Source organism: Danio rerio, chromosome 9, assembly GCF_049306965.1.
Source record: "Danio rerio strain Tuebingen ecotype United States chromosome 9, GRCz12tu, whole genome shotgun sequence".
In the NCBI taxonomy this organism is placed as follows: domain Eukaryota; kingdom Metazoa; phylum Chordata; class Actinopteri; order Cypriniformes; family Danionidae; genus Danio; species Danio rerio.
The window spans coordinates 8,971,708-8,994,579 of record NC_133184.1 but is presented as its reverse complement, the minus strand read 5'-3'; the positions used below and the strand labels follow the sequence as shown (position 1 = coordinate 8,994,579).

Genomic DNA, 22,872 nt, shown 5'->3' with positions numbered 1-22,872 from the left:
TAATTTGAGTTATGAATTACAGTATCTCAATACTACTTCGTAACATGATACTTCAGCTGATATAATATCGTAACTTGAATTAATGGTATCGTGACAACCCTACTACTCACATTAATACTATATAGAACAAAGGTCTCAAACTGGATTCCTGGAGGGCCGCAGCTCTGCACAGTTTTGCTCCAACCCTAATCAAACACAGCTGATCTAAATAATCGAGTGTTCAAAAGAGTCTTGAACACCTTGATTTGCTACATCAGCTGTGTTTGATTAGGATTGCTGCTAAGCAGAGCTGCTGCCCTCCAGGAATCGGGTTTGAGACCTATGATATAGAACATACTTTTTTTATTTATAGTTGTGTAGTAATTTCAAATTCAAATGTAGTACCTACCGAGTAGTAGGTGATTTTGCAGCAACTAAATCAACTGATATTTTAGCATTATGCACTAATCAGATAACTGACAATCTTGACTGATAAAGCTATATATTAGGGATGTAGCGGTATTGTAAATACCGTCATACCGCAATATTAATTTTTTTTCGATATTACCGAAGTCGCATGACTCGGTAAAACTATAGGTCTTCTGAGAAAATTTGCTCAGTGGAATGAAGCAAACGGGAGGTAGCTGAAACTACATTTCCCATCAGCCCAGGCGTGGCCATAATCCTTTGCGGTCTGTTGTCGCTACAGATCCAGCAATGCGGAAATGGAGTGTGCTGCTAGTAGCGGAGATGAAAAAAAGATGGAAATAATCGAACCTAAAGCGGGTGTTGTCGCAGCGCGCGTTCTGAATAGCGGTGTTGTCGCGCGAGTTCTGATCAGCTGTGTTGTCGCGCGCGTTCTGATCAGCTGTGTTGTCGCGCGCGTATTGTAAAGCGCCGAGGGGGGGTTGAGCGCGCATACTCAAGAGCGGTGTTGTCGCTCACCTACTGAAGGGCTGGACGGAGGTTGTGTCGCGTCGCGGGGGCACCTTTGATCGTTTTGGTAGGGCATTTTCTATCCAAGACTAAAAAGGGCATGTGCACTGCACATGTTGAGCCCTATGTGTGCACGTGCCTGCAAGTTGGGGAATACAACTAATAACAGTCATGAGGACTGCAGAAACACAGCACACTGTTCAGATTGATGCAGACATTGACTTGTACCGCAAAGAGACCTCTATCTCACTCATGGTTTGTCCTCTCAAGTGGGGGAAAGACAATGCACAACGTTACCCACTGCTGTCAACATGGGCCAAGTCATATCTCTGTCCCAGAAACCTCAGTCCCAAATGAGAGGGTTTTTTTCTGTTGCAGGGGACATTGTAAATACCCAGAGATACCAGCTTTTACCAGATTATAGTTATATGATAATTTTCCTTTAAACCCATCTCTATCTAAGTGAGTGAGTGATTAAATGTTGAATGTGATGAGTTTTCAACAATACTAAATTGAAACTTTATTTTTTTACATGGTTTAATAATTTTTAGTTATTAAAATTGAAGTTAGTGTTTCAAAGCTTACAGATAGATGGCTAATTTGTATGTCATTGACACTTTTGGCACTTTTTTGGAGTATTTTCATAAGTTTTGTTTTTCCTGTAAATGATTCAATAAATACCGTACCGTGACATTCATACCGAGGTATTACCGTACCGTGAAATTCTTATTCCGTTACATCCCTACTATATATACACTCAATTTCCACTTTCTCATTTAGCATTCAGAACAGTTTTTATTATTCACATCACGAGATCCAAAAGGTTTTGGTCCATGTTGACATTATCCACAGAGTTACTGCAGATTTGTTGACTGCTCCTTGATAATACAAATCTCCCACTTCAGAAGGTTACATTGGATTGAGACCTAGTGACTGCTGAGGCTATTTAAAGTTAGTGGACTCATTGGGTCTTACTCACTAATAATTGTGTACATTTTTGCATTTACACACACATGCATGGTTTCCGCTACATCAATTCTTCCATGGCGGGGCGCCACGCCAAAATTGATCCCGCCACGGCTAAATTACAGCTTCTCATTCAAAACATTGTCGTGTTTTTTTTAATAGCGGGTAATAATCGCACCAAAACTTATTAAAAGGTAAGTGAATCATAACAGCGCAAACTTTTCTGTAACTATAGTAGTGCTGTTTGTTTGACTCTTTAAGGTGACGTGCTGACAGACTGACTGACAGGTGCGTGATGCGTGAGGCCAGCAAACACGACGTATAGCCGTTTCACTTTACTTCAGGACACATTATGTCTATTGGAGACATTCATAAATATTCCTAGCAAATCTAATAAATGTTGGAGACATAGTCGTTATATAAACGCACTAAATCGCACTTTAGCAACGGTTATTTGAGAGCGCACAAGAAGATCTGCGCTTGAGCGGTGTATATTTGAGAGGGCGTGCAACAAGTTTTGTGCTCGAGCAGAGGAAATCGGCGTGCAAGCAAAGAGATTTGCATGCTATAGGCTATTACATAAATGCGATCTCGAATTTTAATACTGCACTCATGACATTTGTCATTGAAATAACGCAATAGGTAGTTGGTAGATCTGAGTAAAAAAGGACTGCCGTGTCGGTGCCAATAGCTTAGTGGTTAGTGCGTCGACACATAGCACCGAGGTGCTCGCAGCGACCAGAGTTGGATTCCCGTCTCGAGGTCTTTTGCTGATCCTTCCCCTATCTCTGCTCCCTACACTTTCCTGTCTCTATATCTTCACTGTCCTATTAATAAAGGTGAAAACCCCTAAAAAAAAATAATTATATATAAAAAAAAAGGACTGCCGCCACAGCTAGAAAAAATCCTAGAGGACACACGTTTAAAATTCTTACACTTTCCGACCTAAATCATAACATGTGTACACACGAGCTTGTTGTTAAACTCGCTCTTCTGTGAATTTGGAGTGTTCTAAATGAGCGTCCATGTGCATGAAGATAGTAACTTGCATAATACACGCCCAAATAATGTTCATATTACGACTTACCACAAATTCGCACTCCTACAGAGAAAGAAGAACTGAAGAAGATCTTTAAGGATAATAAACCAGAGGTCTTTTTTATTGTTGAAAGAGAAGAGCAACAACAAAGCCATTGGTCACTCTCAGCAAGCATATTTGTTCGCTTAAAGCACACTATGCTACAAGATTAAAAAAAATTTTAAGCTAAAGAAAAAATATTTTATATAGTCACAGTTTAGGCCTCATGCTGGACTCTGAGATGATTGAGGTAAAGTTGTTTTTATATTTACGCATTCATTCAGTGACAATGTGTGATATGCTCCCTATATTGTTTACAATCGTGCATTTGAATATTCGGTCTGAAATGTCATGTAAGTACGACCTGAAAACAACATTAGCACTCTTTATTTGACTGTAAACAAGTTGTGCTTTGATAGTCATTGGCTGCTAATGTGATTTCATTATTAAGAATCTGCAAAGATTATTTTTGTGAAGTTAAATTATTAAGGAGTAAGGCAGAATGTGTGAATATGAATCAAACTTTACCTCAACTCTGAGATGTCAGATTTGATGTCATTCACTACCACTGACAGGTGAATATCCTCCTGATCCCACAAGGGAACATAACCAATTTACGCATTGCCAGAATTTTTTTTTTTTTTTACAAATTCATATGATTTCATGCATATGAATACATACAACTTTTTAAAGGAGTCGTAAGTCATTTAAATTCCAATCCTCCCAATGCCAAATGATGTCTCATTATGGATGAGTAAATCATACTAAAATGTATGATTGGGATAGTACAAATAAATATGAATTAGTTATTAAATCAAAGTTATGAATTACATAATTAATCAGAATATCCGTTCGACCTGCTTACACAGACCTGCAGGTGCAAATGCACGTATCTGCTCCATATCAGAATTATTTTCACACATGAAGGCATGAAACCAGAGTAAGGGTGTCACGATCCTCCAAATCCTCGATTCGATTACATTTTCGATTCTAAAGTCACGATTCGATTCAATTTTACGATTATGAATAATTAATAAATTAATGATCAATTAATTATTTGTAGCCTACCGTTTAAACTACCTGACCTGCATGGTCTTTGTTTTACCCATAAACAAATCATACAGTAAATGAATCAAGGCAAGATACACACATAATAAAAAAATTCACTCGTGAATAGGCAGTGATCTGTGTCGTTATAACGGCGTCGGTAAAAAAGACGCACAACCAACAGAAACCAGCCAACAGTATCTGAGGTGTTCGCTAAAATGACAAAGTACAAGTGAGTGAAAGATTGAAGCAGTCCTCTGACTGCCTGGACCTGCTGTCTCGAGCGCATGGCTGTGTGTGCGTCTGTGTCTGTGTGGTCACGTGATGTGCATTTTCAGAGGTAGAGAGGAAGGAGGGCTGCTCAGAAATGCTACACACCACTGTGGATGTCAAATTGTTGTCGTTCTAAAATGCCATTTAAAAACAAAGACAGTGTAAACAGGGCCTGAGTGTGTACTTTTCGCGAGCGGATTTGCAACGGGGGCGGGCGGAGGATCGCGATGCCGGTGTTGTCTATCGGACGAACCGTACGCAATACGTACATAGCAGAGCTTTCAAAACTGTGTTCTTTTTGTCGACAACACAAACATTGTCAACATAACTCACTGGAAATCCAAAATGCTTTCTGGTCTCCTGTATCTGCAGTTTAACAAGCACTTCAACAAGCCTGTTTTTTTCCCGCTTGGCAAGCCAAGTTGACGTGACATGGGGGCGTGGCAGCATCGACGATTCTATTTTTTGATTCGATAATCGAAATTGAGCATAAATTTCGTCCCCTAAACCAGAGTATATCAGATTTCATGAGATTTTTTCCTACTTATGCCAAGTTTACACGGTTTGGTTTTCAAAGTTGTCTGGCAACTTTGTCTCTCTTGCAAATTCCAGCAAAAAGCAAAGTATAGATAAGGAAATAACATAAGATCAGATTTAAGAGTGTCTGTAAATACATAATTTTGCAATGTGCAGCAACAAACGTTTCTGTTTAATGTTATTGTAAAGCTTATAGATTCTAATATTGTGGTCTATAGGTCCTCTGTGAACTCAATGCTGTATCTTGCTCTCAAATCTCTCTAGACCACTGCTAATGCATTTTTAGTCATTGTTGACAATGATTGCATCTTTGATTATTTTGTGATTTTACACAATCTCTGAATTTTGGCTTCTGTCATCAATTTCAAAAAACCTGTTGGCGAATCAAAATCAGGGCAAAAAAAAAAAAACATTACATGTACATTGGCAAGTTCCAAACTGGGACAAATGGGATGGGGGTTAAAATGGGTCACTTGAACCATGTATGCGGCCCTAAAATTCACCTTTCTACCCCATTCTGATGTGCGTTTTGAAGTTCAGCAGGTTGTCTTGAAAACATCTACATTCCTGGATGCAATGCTGCCATGTGATTGGCTGATGTTAATGAGCTGTCGCACAGGTGTATCTAATTAGGGGCCCAGTGAGAAAGACATAAGCTGCGTCCCAAATGGCACACTATACACTATGCACTCATGCACTATGTACTTATGCACTTACACACTCAACAGGAAAGTATATGTATGTAGTGTTGTCCCAAATGGCACACTAATGTTTTTTTACTAAGCGGAAATTCAAACCGTTTCCCTGATGACGTTTGACGGTTGCCAAATCATTGAAATAAATGACCAAACTATCAAATAAAACCTGCCGTGAGTATTGCCGCATTCACCATCGGGAGGCGCTATAATCACTCTCGTAGGAGAATTTTGCTTTCACCATCCAAAATAAATAAAGTTATTCAACATGTGCGTCCGATAGCTCCGCCCCTTCCGCTACGTAAGCAAACCTGCGGTCGTTGAGTGCGTGAAGTGTCCATCATTACACTCTTCATTTTAGCGGCTGAATGAGTGCATCATCCGGGTAATTGAAGTGCTCTTATTATTTTTAGAGTTTTTAGTGTGAACGCACTACTTACACTATTTATACTACAAAATGGCGTAGAATAGTGCATAAGTATGCGATTTGGGACGCAGCTAAACATTTAGCAGAATCTGAGCATAATACTTACTACTTTTAAAGCAGAAATAGCTGCAAAGAAAGGTGCTCCTGTGTACCTGTCAACAACAAGATGGAAGTTTCAGCAATCAACAGGGAATAAATAGAAGAAAACAGCCTGCTATGCACTACAACACTAACATCAAAACAAATAGCACCTAAAATATTACTGCGGAAGATCACATCAAGGACATGTGGCTGAAATCGAAATTGAGTTCGATGAAAGCTCTAGAAATGATAACAGCTTCAAGAAAAAAAAAACGTCTATAGACCGCCATTGTGGTCTATTTCTTGATCAGACCTTATAATAGGCTGGTACTTGCATGTAATTAACATTTATACTTGCACATTGGTAGCTTTACTGTTAAATAACCCAGTTTCAGTCACTTATTGAAGAGCACTGCATCTTCATATTTAGTAATTCAAGTCTACTTACTCTTGACATCCTCCAATGATCCCAATGCGTCCATCCTGACCCTTGTGCTTTTTGGATGTCAGCGGAGGAATTGTGTTTCTTACGAGAGGAATGACATTATCCATTCCCGAAGTGCCCAGGGAAAAAGAGCGCTCTATGACTGAGAGAAAAAACACACTCATTAGTGTGCTCACAAACCACTCTATATATCAGTTCCATGCACTGGGACTACACTAGTTGACTCGTTGACAATTTATTTGCATACGTTTTGTTACTTGTTCAACTTATTCACGCAAAGTGAAAATTCTGTCTTTTTTCCAATATTGTGATGTAAATGCCGCGGTGTATTAAAAAACTAAGAATATATGGAAAATCTTTTCCATCCAACAACAGCTCAGTTGTCATCTCTGTTAGGCTTCAAAACGTTGTAAGATTGATAAACAAATCCATAAAATACACCTGCATCTTCTAAGGCCATCTGAGCTTATTCTCTAAAAATCTGACTTGATATTATAGCTCTTAACTCTTAATTTTTATTTTATTAATTCAATCTACTTGGTATATTTAATGCATCCAGTTCAGTAACCCACAAGAAGCACTGCATTGCTAATAAAAACCAATAACATCAATTATACTGCTGTTTTTAAATCAATATGCGAATGCACAGGATTTCAAAGCTTGAGGAAAAGTAAATGAGGGCTGAAATATCCATTTCACATAGAGCTATAGAAGACTTGAATTTGATCTGTATTGGCCAATGCCATGTTTTGTTTTCACTGTTATGAGTCTACAATAAAAAATGGTCTCATTTGTATTTGTTAAAGGCTTAAATGCAAAGAGCTTGAAACTCAGGCAATAATTGTTCTTAAATCTCGTCTAACTCACATTATTTAAATAGAGAGGTAAAAGTGTTGTAATAAACACTTGAAGGTGTAATAACACTTTCACTTTTTTTTGTTTGCATAGTTCACTTGGTCTAAACCAAAAAGGAAAATGATACATTTGTTCCTGGTTCACTATAACATTAACACTAGCGGTGTTTCCATCCAAAAATGTAAATTACATGCGCAAAACTGGATTATTGCAATAAAGCTGTGCGAATAAAGCAGCGTTTTCAGTCAAAGAGAACAAAATCATCACTTCCTGATTAACTGCCACCAAATATCTTAAGTAAAAACTGAATTTGCTGCAGTAGAAGCTGCATGAATCTTTTCTTCATTTAATAAATGACTTTCACCTCAACAGACGATGCCAACGCGCAGTGAATGCATGGTGGCGTTTGAAGGCGTGAGACGCGGAGCACAGATGCTCTTAATTCTGGAGGTCATTATAATATAATAACACTGATAACTGAAACGGTTAAGACGTTTTAGAATGACCTAAACAACATTTCAGATGTTTTACAGTGTAACCAGCCTCCTGGTTTGTCCATTCACACACATTTTCATCATCACGTGATCTCTTAAAACAAAATCACATGACTTTTATTAATGTGCACACGTTGGAATTTGTTCAGTAAAAGGGTTTCCATCGTAGTTTATGCACATCTTTTCTTATCAAATAAAAAGTTTATTCTACTCAGTTATGTGTATGTTTTTTTATGCACATTTCCAAATCTTATGCGCATCTTGGAGTTTCCTTTAACCGGTTTGTCATGCACTTATCTGAAATGTGCATAGTAGGTGGATTGAAACGTAGCTACTGACTACGTTTAAATGGACATCAGTTATCAAATTACTAGCCTTAATCTGAATAAGACAATAATATGATTAAGGTGTTTACATGGGTTGCTTTTTGAATATTCCATTCATGATCCCGTTTTTACATGTTATAGCACATAGTTCGTTTAACGTCATAGCACCACCACACTATCCACGTTTCGTGTAATGAGTTTCATGTAATTTCAGGCGTTTCATTTTTCACTTGTCGACTTTAACTGCAGTCTGGCACTTTTCCTTTCATTCAGGATAATTTCAAGCAAGCCCCCCGTGACAAACGAGATTTTGGATGAGAGCATGAACTGCTGGAAGAGTGTTGTTTTTATTCAATTTAATACTGCACGCCGAATAGAAAAAAAACCCTCTGCATTTTGCGATGCAGGTGTCTGTGTCCTCCAACACATCCTACACTAAGGTAATAGTTTGATTGTGGTGTTTACATGTCTGTACTGCACTACAATAATGTGATAAAAATCGGCATACTCCACGTCCTAATTTGATTTCTAATTAGATCGATTATGACCTTAATCGGATAAAATTAATCAAAAATTGTTGATGTTTACATGGTAGACTCTTAATCAGAGTGTTGTCTCATTATCGCATTAAAATTGGATTTATTAGTGTCTCTGTAAACGTACTCATGTTTTAAAATGAAACCTAAAATAACAATATTATTAATAATATGGTGTATTTTTTGCAACAGAAAAAAAAAAAAAAAAAAAAAAGCAATTTTCAAGCTTATATTTTGGTGACAGCATATCCTGTTTTTGTTTTGTTTAGATCTCTTTGGTTTAGGTTAGACTATATTACATTTCAGTCAGACTGTATTAGTGTTTGTCTAGAAGTGGACTGGGAAATTTAACATCAGACAGCAGTGTTCAGAACTGCACTAACAGAGTAATCACACCCAAAAGCAAACTCAAGTATGAACTCACAACAAGAATGACAGAAATAGGGCTGGGCGGTTTGGCTTAAAATCAAAATCTCGATTAATTGAACATTTTCCCTCGATTATGATTAATAAATAATTATTTGATTCATTTGATTCTTTTGCCCAAATAGTTTACTGACAAATTTTGTACAGTCAATATGCTCGCGTATTACAAGTGAGATCATTTTTTAATGAAGGGCTCATTACTTGATTTTAAAATGATTGAAAGATACACACACAATCTACCATCTATTGTCATTTATTTATAACATCAACGCTGAACAAAATAATTTTCAGTGTTTTTCATATTAAAAGTAAAAAGTAGGCAGCATCTCTTCTAAATAAAATAATTCTTGTATATCATGTAAGAAATATTTTAAAGAGTGCAATTCTTGCATCTTCTGTAAGGAAATATTTTTTGTAAATAATCATTTTAATGTGATGGAAAATATGCCGTCTCGTGGCATCTCTGGCATAGCTGCCAATCATCCTCAATGTAGTGCAAAGTATGGCTCAAGAATGGTCCTACTTGACCAGAGATAGAAATTAGGCTTAGCCCAACACAGCAGGCTCACGTAACTCCACATGTGGTAGAAAAAGTAAAAAAAAAAAAAAACTGAACTGGAAAAATTAGATCGATTATAGGTTCTGAAGTTTGAATTCGATTACTTTTGGATTAATCGCCCAGCCCTAGACAGAACTGAAGAACTGATGATGGCATGGTTGGATCTTCTATAATCGTAACCAAAAAATTAGGTCTCAAAATTATATTACTCAACTCACACAAATCAAAGCAAATGACAGAATTGACATTTTCAGGTCAACTGTCTATTTCTTGTTATTTTAGCAGTAGCGCACTGAACAAACCGCCGTTTTTTTGACCGTTAAACAAATAGCAAAATGAAATGTCAAATCTAGACGAACATTGAAAATCACCCTCTTCCATGAGCAGACCTGGGCCAGCTGCTTGGCTGTGACTGGCAAAGTCAATCAAGGCAGGCGGATGGTTACGATTCCCCAAAGAGGGACGAGCGAGGGGTACGGTGAGGTTAGTCTGTGGGATAAAAGAGGGCTGCGGAGTGGCTGTCGGTGCTGGAGAGGGCATGCGGATGCTAGCAAAAATCTGCCCCAACATCTGCAGCATCTGTAACTCTCTGGAATGTTCCTCCTCCCTGCGCTTATCCTCCACCTGAAGACGCTGCTCCTCGAGCCGGTAGAAGTTGTCTTCAGCCTCCATGCTCTGCTCCAGGAACTTCTCCATCAGCTTCTCCAGCGACATGTTGGCGAAGCGCTTCTTGGTTCTCCGTGGCCTGCTGGAGGAGGTGGCGGGAGGATTGGTCTTCGGTAAGCTGCTCTGTTTGGCTGGAAATGAACCTTTCGAGAGAAGAACAAACAGATGTTAACACGCACACACACAAAGGAAAAGCAGAGCGATTAGGCTAAAGATGGCAGATCATTGCTTGCTGGCTGATCAGAATAAGTTGACATACTCATGCCTCCCACTGTCACCGGAATGGGGCAGGACGGATACTCAGTTTTGACTGGATGCTCCATAAAGGAGGATTCACCACTGCCATCCATGTGAGTCTCGTGCAATAGTTCAGTACTCTCAGCATCTTCATCCATCGTCTCATCTCCCCCAATGGCAACACTATCAATATCCTGCCTCTCTACAAAGGATCTATTGCTCAAAATCCTCTCCATCTCGTCGTAGAACTTGCACATCTTGTGGTACTGCCCATTTTTCCTGGATCCCTCCTTCGCTTGGAAATACTGCCTCTTTAAGCTCTTAACCCGTATCCTGCACTGGTCTGGCGTCCTATCGAAGCCCAGTTCGCACAAACGGTTCGCGACGTCTCGATAAACGTGGCTGTTGCGAAAGTTTCCGTCCAGCGCCGTCTGCACGTCGTGCTCGCCCCAGATATTGAGCAGCGCTCGGGTCTCCATGTCCGACCACAGGAAGCCGCGCGTTGCATTCACTAACATGATGGTCGAAGCAGCCGAGCACGAACCCAAACTCGGCTTCGCATCGATCGAGGCGTCGACGTGCAGGCCCGGTTCGGACGACGTTTCACGCGGTTTCCGAGCGCATTGCGATAAAGGCCTCGCCGAATCGCCGAGATTAACAGGGCTGCTGTTTTATGCAAAGCTGCTTAGAACTTCGCCAGTGTTTACCGCGCCAACAACAGTGAGAACGTCACCGAAATGTTGCGCACCACGTCATCACAGGCGTGCGCTTCACGGCTGGAAGCAGGCGAGAGAGTGTCAAATACATTTGCAAAACAACACGTTTACTCCGCGTTCTCGGCTTTATCTAGTTCTGTTTGTAAATTAAGCTTGATAGTTTATCAAATAACAACATAAATAAATAACACAATGCGGTCCAAAACATCCAGTGCGAGTCTGTTTAAATATTTTGAAGGGAGTGAATCTACACATTTGACATCTCACTGAAATCATGCTGGACATCACAATTCAGCAGCTTACACAAGTATACTATTTTAAACACGCGTTTGAACCCCACTGTATGTAACTGTAAGTCATATGGCACTTTCCTCTCTCTCATGTGTTTACCTTTATCATACAGCAACACTGCTGCAAGTGTAATGGTTACAGTTAGCACGCCGAGTAGTGAACATGTATGCCCATGCATTGCATTCCGTCCTCTTCAACCTATTCAAGTTTGAACAACCAATCAACGATAAACTCCGAGCTTACCGATGGCCAGACTTAGTGGCTGTTCAGAGAAAATGAAGGTGGCACGTTTGAGCAGATTCATCAAGTTCACAGGTAAACAAACACAGCTCGCGCAGGCAGAGACAAAGAGGGAGCTTTGCGCCGAGATTAGCTGCTGTGTCCAGTCAGAAACAGGAACAAAGTTCAGTATTTATTCAGGTTATAAATCTGTTACACGAGTTCACTCGTTCAGAGACAGAAGAAGTGTCCTCGCTCTGTTCAGTACACTTCCGCTGACGCTCTGCTCTGCCGCTTATGCGTGATGACATAAGCAAATCCGACACATAAGTGACATGAAATAAACTGAATTAAAGGCGTTTTATCTCCAGCTTTAGCGAGGAATGTAGGTATTAAAACAGCAACATTTATGTAACTCCGCCTTCTGTTTACTTCCTGTGACGTTGGTGGTGAAGTTAATTTTACCCCGCCCGCAACTGTCCAGCGACAAGTCTGAATCATTTTGAGAATCGGCGCTTGTGAACAGCCCACTTCAAAGAGCCGTATAAATAGCGATGCGCCAAAAGCCTTTGGAAGGAAATAGTAATAGGAAGGTTATTAGTTACCATAACTTTAATATTACTAACTTTAATTAACTAGTAACTAATGGCTTATAACAGTTAAAGTTATTATATTTAACCTGCAGACTTGTGGAGCTTCTAGAGCTGCTAATCGATAGATTTGCTCTTCAGTGTTTGGACTTTCTGCAGAAAAAATTAATCCACACTGGGCTAAACTAAACTGAACTTCAACTCTGAAAACTAGACTGACACAGTTTCAATTTACTAGAACTTCTATTATAAGCTGCTTTGACACAATCTACATTGTAAAAGCGCTATATAAAACTAAAGATGAATTGAATTATAGTATAGTATTAGGGATGCTCTGTTTAATCGGCATGAGATCAGTATCGGCCGATAATCATATTTAAAGTACTAGCTGAAGTGGCCAATCTCATAAACCGATTGCAAGTGTTTGTGTTACTTGGACATAAGCAAAATTTTCAATGACCTTGCATGTATTTAGGCCTTTTTACATATAATAACTGAAAGTGATGTGTTTTTGACAATATTACAAGTTCATTTATTGTAATAAACAGTTTGTAGACCTATTTTCTTTTAGTAAAGAAGTAATGGATTTAGGTTTACATTTTAACTTCTTATGAATCAAATGTGCTCCAAACTTTTCTTGATTGAGACAATGTTTACAAACTGCATTGTTTGTCATTTCTCTTTGACCATTTTTTTTTTTTAAACTGTGCTATTATTTTCTTTAAAGGTACTTCTGACCATGATATGTTCACACCTAAATGGTTATGAAGTGATATGCAGCATCCTTCATTTATTCTCTTGGGTAAGGAGAGATCTCCATTAAAGTAGCACACTAAGAGGAAAATGTGCTTTATGCATTATAAAGCTTAAAGCATCAGAATTGGTACTCTAAATCACCATGACAAGGAATCGGCATTTGGTATCGGCTGCAAAAATCCTGATTTGAGCAACCCTACATAGATGCTGTGTGTACATGTTCAATTAAGTGTCATTAGAATATGCAAAGTTGGACTATCAATGTGATAAGTACAACAACTATTGCAGATGTAAAAATTTAATCAGCAAACTTAATATTTATGAATAAAGGATATTAAAAATGTTTACTGACATGCGTGCAAACGCCACACTATTAAAGCCTTTCTTAAAAAAATTACTGCCTTAGCATTGTCAAAATATGTGCAGGAAATTTACTCCCACAACTTATTACAAAAGCACTTTTACTAATCCATTCCTTTAATGTAGGCCTACGTAACATGCACAACAGAAGCAACATTGCAATAACTTGTTTTAAACAGGCTGGAAAAAGGCAACAAACTATTGCCATGCTATACTAAACTAATAAATAAATTCTTAATTTTAAATCTACGATTAGCTGATATGAGGGAACAAATGAGTAAGTCTACAATTTAATAAAATAAGATAACAAATTCTTCATTTGCAGGCCCAGGTTTAATATGAAGCCAAAATATTGTAATATGATCACATGCAGTGGCTGATTAACTTATAAGAGAACCCTGTCTGTGTAAATAAACATGAGGCAAAATAATTTAAAAAACAATTATAAAATCACTCTTTAAAAACATTTTCACCAAAGACAATTTATAAAATCTTGTATAAGGTTTATTAGTTATTTGATGCAGTACAAAACTAAGGTGCCATTACAACAGTGCAGACTTGATCCAGACGATAAATGGTCATGCCCAACAGCCTGGCTTCTCTCAAGGTTTTTTTTTTTTTCCTTCACTTTGTGGAAGTTTTGTTCCTCACCCCTGTCCTAACTGGCTTGCTTTGTTTGGGACTTGTGGAGCTGCGCATCGAGATTTGCTCTTCAGTGTTTGGACTTTCTGCAGTGAAATTTAAACCACACTGAACTTCTCTCTGAAAACTGGACTGACACCGTTTCAATTTACTAGAACTTCTAAGCTTCTTTGACACAAACGTTATAAAAGCGCTATAGAAATAAACATAAATTGAATTAGATTCAGAAGTTGAGGAATTTTGGCTTTGCTTTTTCAACATGAGAAGGAAGTGGATGCTTTATTATTTATTTATTTGTTTGTTTTATCTATTTATTGTTTGTTTAATTACCCATTCATTCATTCATTTGAACACACATGTAGCTTTCCAGTGATTCTGAAGACACTAATTAGCTTTTCAGGTGTGTTTGATTAGAGATTGGAGCAAAACTCTGCAGGACAATGGCCCTCGACTACCCAGCCCATCCCTGATATCATATTGCTAAAGTATAGCTACTCCTGCAAATAAAGTTCACATTAATATTAAACAAAACAAAAAAAAATTATTAAAATACCGAACTGATCATTTGTTTGCTTGCAAATTCGTGCACGGATTTACTGCGAGTCTTGAATGAATCTTTCTGGTCAACTCACAGAAAAGATTCGAATCAGATGAACGATTCGGTGACGAATCAAACTGCTCTACCGTTAAACCCATCTTGAAAGTTCTGTAGTTAGAAAGTCAGCGTCGTTGCTGACTTTATTAGGGGAAAGCTCGGTGTCGAATTTTCCAGCTTTGCCCTCAGAAATGGGATTTATTTCGCCAAACCTTGTACCGACGACGTCAAGCTGGAGGTAACAAGACAATGCAGTTTGAAACTCGGGGACCGAAAGTCGTCCCTGAATTGTTTATGTGGTGAGTTTACCTGTGAGAGTTGAGTCTGCATGAGTGGCATGTGTTTGGAGACATGCGTCAAGCCACAAGGACCAAGAAACCCGACGTGAAAGTCGTCATTTTGGGGGACATGAACGTTGGAAAGACTTCTCTCCTCCACAGATACACGGAGAGGAAGTTTAAGGACACGATAAGCACCGTCGGAGGGGCGTTTTTCCTCAAACAGTGGGGTCCCTACAACATTTCCATATGGGATACTGCAGGTATGCTTATTATCCACTTCATTTGGTTAAACATGGGCCACTTCAGAATACACGAACATATCATTACAGTGTATTATTGTTTCGCGTTGTTTACAATAATTCCGAATCAGCAAACTTTATAAATAAACACACTGTTATAAAGTCTGAAGCAGATCTTTGTTTTGTTACTAATGTTTTGTCTTTGTTTCCATTTTTTGTTTGTAACGTTATTTGTTGATTTCTAACTCAAAGCTGCTTTCTCAACGGTGGCCTCTTTTTGTGTGAATGTCAGCACTTTTTGTTCCTTTTTCAGATTGTATTTGAGAGCTGGTTTCAGACGTTACCTCAGAAATATACAGATTTATGTAACATTTTAGCAGAATGTCACGTGAGTAAAGTGAGTTTAGCTTATGCACATTTCACCTCAGTTTTGCAAATGAGTAAACATGAAATTAAGTCTTTGGTCAATGTTTGAGGACTTCACCCATTAGGGCAAATATTTAACAATCTTCAGGACTCTTGTATAATAATTAGTCAAAAAAGATGAAAGTGCACACAAAAATGAAAGATTTGTTATTTTTAGGTGAATGTAACAACATTTAAGGTTTTACAATATCTATCTATCTATCTATCTATCTATCTATCTATCTATCTATCTATCTATCTATCTATCTATCTATCTATCTATCTATCTAATGTGTAAAGAACATGTTTTTCTACTGTCATTTCCTGTGGAATTTGATTTGGTTCAGATGACAGATGACCCCGTGTAGGGCTGTTTGTGGTCTCTTATCAGGGGAAAAAAAGTCACATGCTTGCATGCTAGTCAGATGAGTGTGTGGAAAAGGTTTTCCTGGTCATTCGCACAGTTGTTTCTTAGGGATGGGGATCTGGGACAGATGGAGGATGTTCACTATTAAGTTAGGAAAGTTTAAAGTAATTTCTTTCTTTCCTGAATGTATAAGCATGACTCATTTATTTTACTCATTAACATGACTTGATTTTGATTTGAAAGTAGTCAAGTAATTAATAAATAGGAAGAGTATCTTAATATGAGCTAAATTAATGCTTATTTCATTCATATTAAATCTGATTTTAGAAAAATAATGTTAAAATGTATCAAAAGCTTTTATTAAATTTTTTTCAGAAATGTTTATTTGCACATCTGTCATTATTATTTTGCCTTGTATTCTACATTATACCATACACGCCCTATAAAAACATATTAAAACATAAATGCATACATTTATCAATAAGTGCCATAGCATATTATTTGAGGGCGATCTCAAATGCGCTGTAAAAAAGGACAAAAAGTCAAGACGACACATATTTTATTTATTTAGATTTAATGTATTTTAATAATTTAATCAGTTTTCAGCTAAATTTAAGTCATACAAAATTTGACTTAATATCTTAAAAGTTAGGAAAGTTAATATTATACAAACTATATGAACTAAAGTTAAAAAATATGAACAAAAAAATTAAGTCAGCATCAGCAAGTTTTTTTTTTTACAGTGCAGTTTGTCTGTTTTTTATGATCATGTTTATTCACGCTGTTTTTGTGTTGTATAACAGCTATCAAGATCAGTATTACGGCTGCATACTTTATATTGTTTCAGATTCGATATCGCAATGTGATCATTTACAGTAGTCACATTGCAGGATATGCATTGTTGAGTTTGTATTCAAATGGGTTTTTTGCATGTGTTTTTTAAATGCCTGTTAATATAATGACTTTTAAAAGCATAAGGGTAAAATAAATTGTACCATTAGTGACCTTAACTATGGTTCATTTTATTGAATTATTTATATTTTTATCATTCAATTACCGCACCTGAAACCTGTTAAACTTGGGACATGATAAAACAACTTATATCAATTTATATTTTTTCTTGATTGCATATAGAATGTTTCGGATGAAAATACTCAAAACACATGCAAATACAGAAATGCAGATAGCACAGACCACTACGAAAATCTGTCAGGGGACCCCAAAAAGATTATAGATTGTTTATTTGATTTTATGGAGATGCAAATATTAAACCTTGATCAATCTCAGAGATTGATCAATCACTGACTAAACGTGCATGAAAATACAACATATGCAAATACAGAAATGCACTGCAAGTAGCACAGACAACAACGAAAACGTGCCAGGGGACCCCAAAAATTGTATAGATGGTTTATTAGATTTTATGGAGCTTCACTCCCACTGCAGAATCATCCTAATCAATCTAACAGTATAAATTCTCTCTAAATAGAGATATTAATCATATGGTGAAATTGTATTCATATCAATACATGTATATCGTAAAATAAAAAAAAATATTGCAATGTTAGAGTTTTTCAATATCGTGACCTATTTTGTATTTAAAAAAAAAAAAAAAAAAAAAAAAAACCTCATATATATATATATATATATATAATAAAATTGTATAGATCTCAGTTATTGACAAGTTATCTTTTGGCTGTATAAATAACATCAAGTTGCACAGTTTTAATGGTTTGTATGTGTATACATAAACCATTAAAAACCATAAAAAAAAAAACATTAAAATGGTGCATTTAAATTTATATAGCCGACTTAGATCATTTGTGATATTTCAGTGTAATTTTAATAAAAACAATAAAAGCCCGAGAACCATTTAATTTGCTTAGTTTTTGTAGTATTTATTTTCATCCTATTAACCTATTTGCTTAATATAATCGACCACACAGAATGAATATAACTGTTTAATAAAACTTTTTGTTTGAATGCAACAAAATATGTCGTCTATATTCACTAAGAAATTGATTAACAAATATTCATTTTCATTTATCCCGAGCACTGTTACTATTTTCATAAGACTGAAATAATTAGGAAAGTTCACCTAATGAACTTTGACACATTTTACTTTCATCAGTTGTTGATGATGATGATGATAAAGCCAACTTCCTCTCTATTACATCATGTCTGATTGTCCATTGTTGCGTAAGAGTTAAACAATAGAGCAGATGTTAGCAATGGCAAGGTTTAAATTGCTTTATGAATGGATAAAGTCTTTCTTGAATGTGCTGTTTTGACTGAAGCATCTGACTTACATACATGTAGAGATTCTTGAATGAATTCATGCATCACAAATGTCTCTGGAAGTAATTTTTACAGCTTAGTTTCACTACAGAGACGGATTTGATTTGTCACAGTTTCAGTTTACTAGAACTTTTGTGTTAAGCTGCTTTGACACAGTCTACACTGTAAAAGCGCTATAGAAATAAAGATGAAATGAATTTGTGAAATTTACATCTCATGGTCAATAAATATATTTCCTCTTTGGTAATGTACACTAAATTGCTTGATAATTCGGTCTATGAACTTTTTATATTTTATAACAAATGTATTGTTATAGGATGTAAGTAGAGGTGTAGTTTGCACCAAATGTTTTAATGTTATGTATTTTTGCTGCATGATGTGATGCGTAAGAATAAGAGACAAAGCTCTCTCTCACATCCTTCAGTCACACAGTTAGCTGAGAAACATATTTCGACAACAATGAGCTCTTGTATCTCAGCTCTTATGCTCTCAATATCAAGGCTAACAATCTTTGGCTTTCTTTTAAAAGGAGAAAGTGAAAGTTTTTTTTTTAGGTAGATAAAAAAATTGGCTCCTCTGAGCAATTCAGATTTGTTTTTTTGTTTGACTTTACTGAACTTTGCACAGGAAATCTCCATCAGCCATTTTTTGTTATATTTAAACTTTTTTAAAGCCTTTTTATGACAAACAGCACACTAAATTTTGTGAAAATGTAACCAGTATCCTAAATATTCTTGATATTTTTAAACTTGGAAATTTAATAAATATAATAGGTTTTATTCTAATTAAAGCAATGCTTTGTGGTGGTGTGACATTTTTTTCTACATGTATACAAAAAGTAGACTTTGTGCCAGACTTTACACACTAGTAATGCCAAGAAGTCTTTACTGATTTTTTTTTTGTATTTAACAACTTTTTTTGATCAAAGTAAGTTGTGATTACTAAAATTACGTTGATTCAACTAAAGTTAAGTCTTTGTTTACAGTGTAGATTTCAGTGGCTTTTCAGTTGAATTTAAAGTTATGCTAATAAGGATTTACATAGACAAATTGCATATATGGCGTAAGTACCTTTTATGGGAGCACTAAGGCACTCTGCCTGCGGCCTTGTGCCAACGCACGCCTCCCACCAGTGCCGATATACAGCCATATCGCACTGCTACTCATGTGATATTGCGTTTATACAACAGTTTGATGGCATAATTGTGTATAGAAAAACAAACTCAAACATGGGGAGTCTCAAAAATATGTAGTTGTATGAGGAACTACTTTCTTCCGCGTTGGATTCAAATCATAAGCTGACAGTTAAACAGCTGAGCAAGCATCTTTTAAACTTTAGATCTGTAGTGTCTGCTTTTTGCTGGCTGATTGTGGGCGGAGTAATACTGTATGGGTGCTGATATTACTTAAATATATCACGGCTATCAGCCAATCAGATTCGAGAACCAGACAGAACTGTTTTATAAATAAATATATTAAATATAATAAATATAAATATAAGTATAAATGTGTGCGTGTGTGTGTGTGTGTGTGTGTGTGTGTGTGTGAGTGTGTGTGAGTGAGTGAGTAGATATCAAAAGTTTCTCTGTGAAAATATGGCAAAACAAATTTTACACGAGTGAATATGCTAAAGGGAACATGAGGGTGAGAAAATGATCTTTTTTTTTTTGTTTAATATGACTGTAATTTTTCATGTTTAAATGGAATACTGCACTTCAGTACTCCATTCAGTAAACATGGTAATGAGTAAGTCACTGTCATGGAGTCATTTGGTCAGTGTATATTACCTTAAATAATATAGAGGACACAGTGAGTTAGCAGCTTTGAGATCTCAGACATTATATCAGTGTGTTTATTTACAAAGTTTACTGATTCATAATTATGTTAAACAACATGAAACCTTTACAACACACTGTATTGACATGTTCATGTATTCTGAACTATGTTTAACCACATGGTACTTTTACCTGTGAGATTTATCGTTATCAAAATATGAGATGCCTTAAATGTGATAAATATTTATTTTAGTCATTGTCCAGCTATCTACAGTACTAGCCTGTCACAGGGCATCGCTAGTCTATCTGCTCTCCTTCAGTTTTTTTTTTTTGCGTTACTTATATTAGAGTTAAGCAGTAATGATGATGCAAAACATTGAAAAAACTATTTTATTTATAGGATACTGTGGCTGCGTCCGAAACCGCCTACTACGCAGTAGGTACTGCATTTGAATTTAAACGTACTACTCGGCCGTTAGAAAAGTACGTTCTATACAGTATGAATGTGAAAAGTATGAATGGAATTCAGACTCGGACTTACTACATCCGACATTTTGTCATGGTCACGTGACCTACCTGCATCAGTTGCGTCGCCTCACTTCCATTCATGAATTCTCTCACGGGGCATTATGGGATAGCACTTCAGAATCTCGCCGGAAGTAGCAAGTCATCAGGGTACTTCTCGCCTACTGATTTTCGAATTCTATGAATTCGGGCATACTACTCGGCTCGCATACTGATTTTAGCGTACTATATAGTATGGAAGTATGCGGTTTCGGACGCAGCCTGTGTTTTATTGTATAAAATATTTATATTGATTTAAAAAATCTGTTTTTAAAATGTTTTTATTTGTATTTTGGTATTTATAAGAATCAGTTGCTCTTGGCATCTTCACTTCAATCTTCCTTTCAGAAATCTCTCATGTATGCGGATTTGATGCTCAATAAACATTTCTTATTATTATCATCATCAATGTGAAATGGTTGTGCTGCTTAATATTTCTTGTAAATTATGATACAATTTTTCCAAGATAGGTTGAAGTATAAAAAGTTCTAATAGCATTCATTTGAAGCAACGTCATGAAAAATGAATGCGCGTGTGTGTGTGTGCTCTTGAATATAAATTTTTGCCGCTGTTGTTGTGTTTGTTCTGCAGGTCGAGAGCAGTTTCACGGTCTGGGCTCCATGTACTGCCGTGGCGCAGCTGCTGTCATCCTAACATATGATGTCACCAACTGGCAGAGCCTGGCGGAGCTGGAGAACCGCTTCCTGTCCTTGACTGACACTGCCAACGCAGACTGCATCTTCGCCCTTGTGGGGAACAAAGCGGACCTGACCGACCCGTTCGCTCAAGAGCCTGACAGCGAGAGTGGGAGCGACCCGCAGCCTGTAGCCTCCTGCCCGACTCCTCCTGCCAGCCCTGTCCAGCACAAACAGGTGAGCAGAGAGGACGCTGTGGCTCTGTACGCCCGCGTTCTCCGATACAAAGGCCTGGACGAGAAGACCTGCCTGCCCGCCGAGAGGATGTGCTTCGAGACCAGCGCTAAAACAGGTTACAACGTGGACGCTTTGTTCGAGACCTTATTTGATTTAGTACTGCCATCCATTCTGAAGAAGAGGAGCGAGGGTGAAGCCACTGTAGATCTGGAGACGCCACTAGAGGTGAGAAGGACTAAAGCTGGCTGCTGTGCATAGGAGGAGATTGTGTTGATAATCGGGGCCAATGGATGTAAATCACAGCACTGCTAAACGCCACTATACTAGAGTTCATTTACTACTATGTGCTGTTTGTTTTTCCTTTTCAAAGCAGTATTAAAACCAAAGGTTTTTGCTAGGAATTAAATAATCATTAAGCACTTGTCAATCATTTTCAATACGCTGTTATTTTTGTTTGTAATTATTATATATATATTTTTTGTTTTGGCTTAATTTGAAATTTTAGCTTCTTTGCATTATTAGAATCAAATGATCATGGTCTCTGTTGTGTATTTTTTTATTGAAATTATATCTACATTATATTTTGTTTAAATATATTTTCTGATACAGCCTCACTTAATCTAATTTCAGAAAAATAAACACTCTTAAAATGATAAGAAAGTGCTTAGTCTGTTTGGTGTGTGAACCTAAGTACACCATTGTTTAAAGGTTTAGGTTAATCCAATTTTCTAAAATGCTTTTAAGTATCTTATAACTTGGCCCACACGGAATCTGCGCGCACAGATTTCTGCAGATTTTTAGCCCATCATTAATTCTGTTTATTTACTTGAGTAAATGTGTGTAAATTGATATTTATTCAGTTTTTAAAATAAAATACAGTAATCTTATTGACTAATATGAAAATGCTCATCTGATTTATGCACAATGCAGTTTGTACAGTAATATTTTCTGTCTTTTAGTGGATATATTACACAAGGTTTTAGTTATAATACTCCCAAAATAATTCCGCAGAAATCCACAGATTTTACCAAACTTCTCTGCAGAAATGGCAAAAAACATCCGCAGATTCCGTCTGGCCCTGCTTATAACCCATATTTATATACAGCACCTGACAAAAAGTCTTGTCGCCTTTCCAAGTTTTAGGAACAACAAATAATAACTTGACTTTTTTTTTTGAAGATTTGGTATCAGAAGTAGGCAAGACGGTAACAGTTTTCAAGGTAAACTGTGGTTTGAAAAAGTCAAGGTTTTAAAACAATGAATTTTCTGTAATGACGTTCTTTAGGTATGTGTAAGATTTTTTTTATTTACCTTTTTTTAGGACAACAGTTTCTCCAGCA

General features: G+C 36.9%; 2 protein-coding genes across 16 annotated transcripts in view; one reads left to right on the top strand and one right to left on the bottom strand.

Annotated features, from left to right (window-relative positions):
* The window catches only part of naxd (NAD(P)HX dehydratase), a 30,993-nt gene extending 15,817 nt beyond the window's left edge, over window positions 1-15,176 (bottom strand). The window contains exons 1-5 of one of the 15 annotated variants that reach the window (XM_073912307.1): window positions 10,586-12,215; window positions 10,050-10,469; window positions 6,468-6,606; window positions 6,016-6,090; window positions 1,548-5,472 (exon numbers count right to left, since the gene is read on the bottom strand). In XM_073912307.1, the coding sequence (XP_073768408.1) occupies window positions 6,018-6,090; window positions 6,468-6,606; window positions 10,050-10,469; window positions 10,586-11,081 (1,128 nt within the window). In that variant the 5' untranslated portion in view covers window positions 11,082-12,215 and the 3' untranslated portion in view covers window positions 1,548-5,472; window positions 6,016-6,017. 15 annotated transcript variants of the gene reach the window in all.
* Window positions 14,783-22,192, top strand: rab20 (RAB20, member RAS oncogene family). Its single transcript, NM_212771.2, is given in 2 exon segments — window positions 14,783-15,273; window positions 21,252-22,192. Coding segments are annotated over 2 exon segments (729 nt in total). The 5' UTR covers window positions 14,783-15,083; the 3' UTR covers window positions 21,791-22,192.
* Window positions 22,193-22,872: the final 680 nt, after the last annotated feature.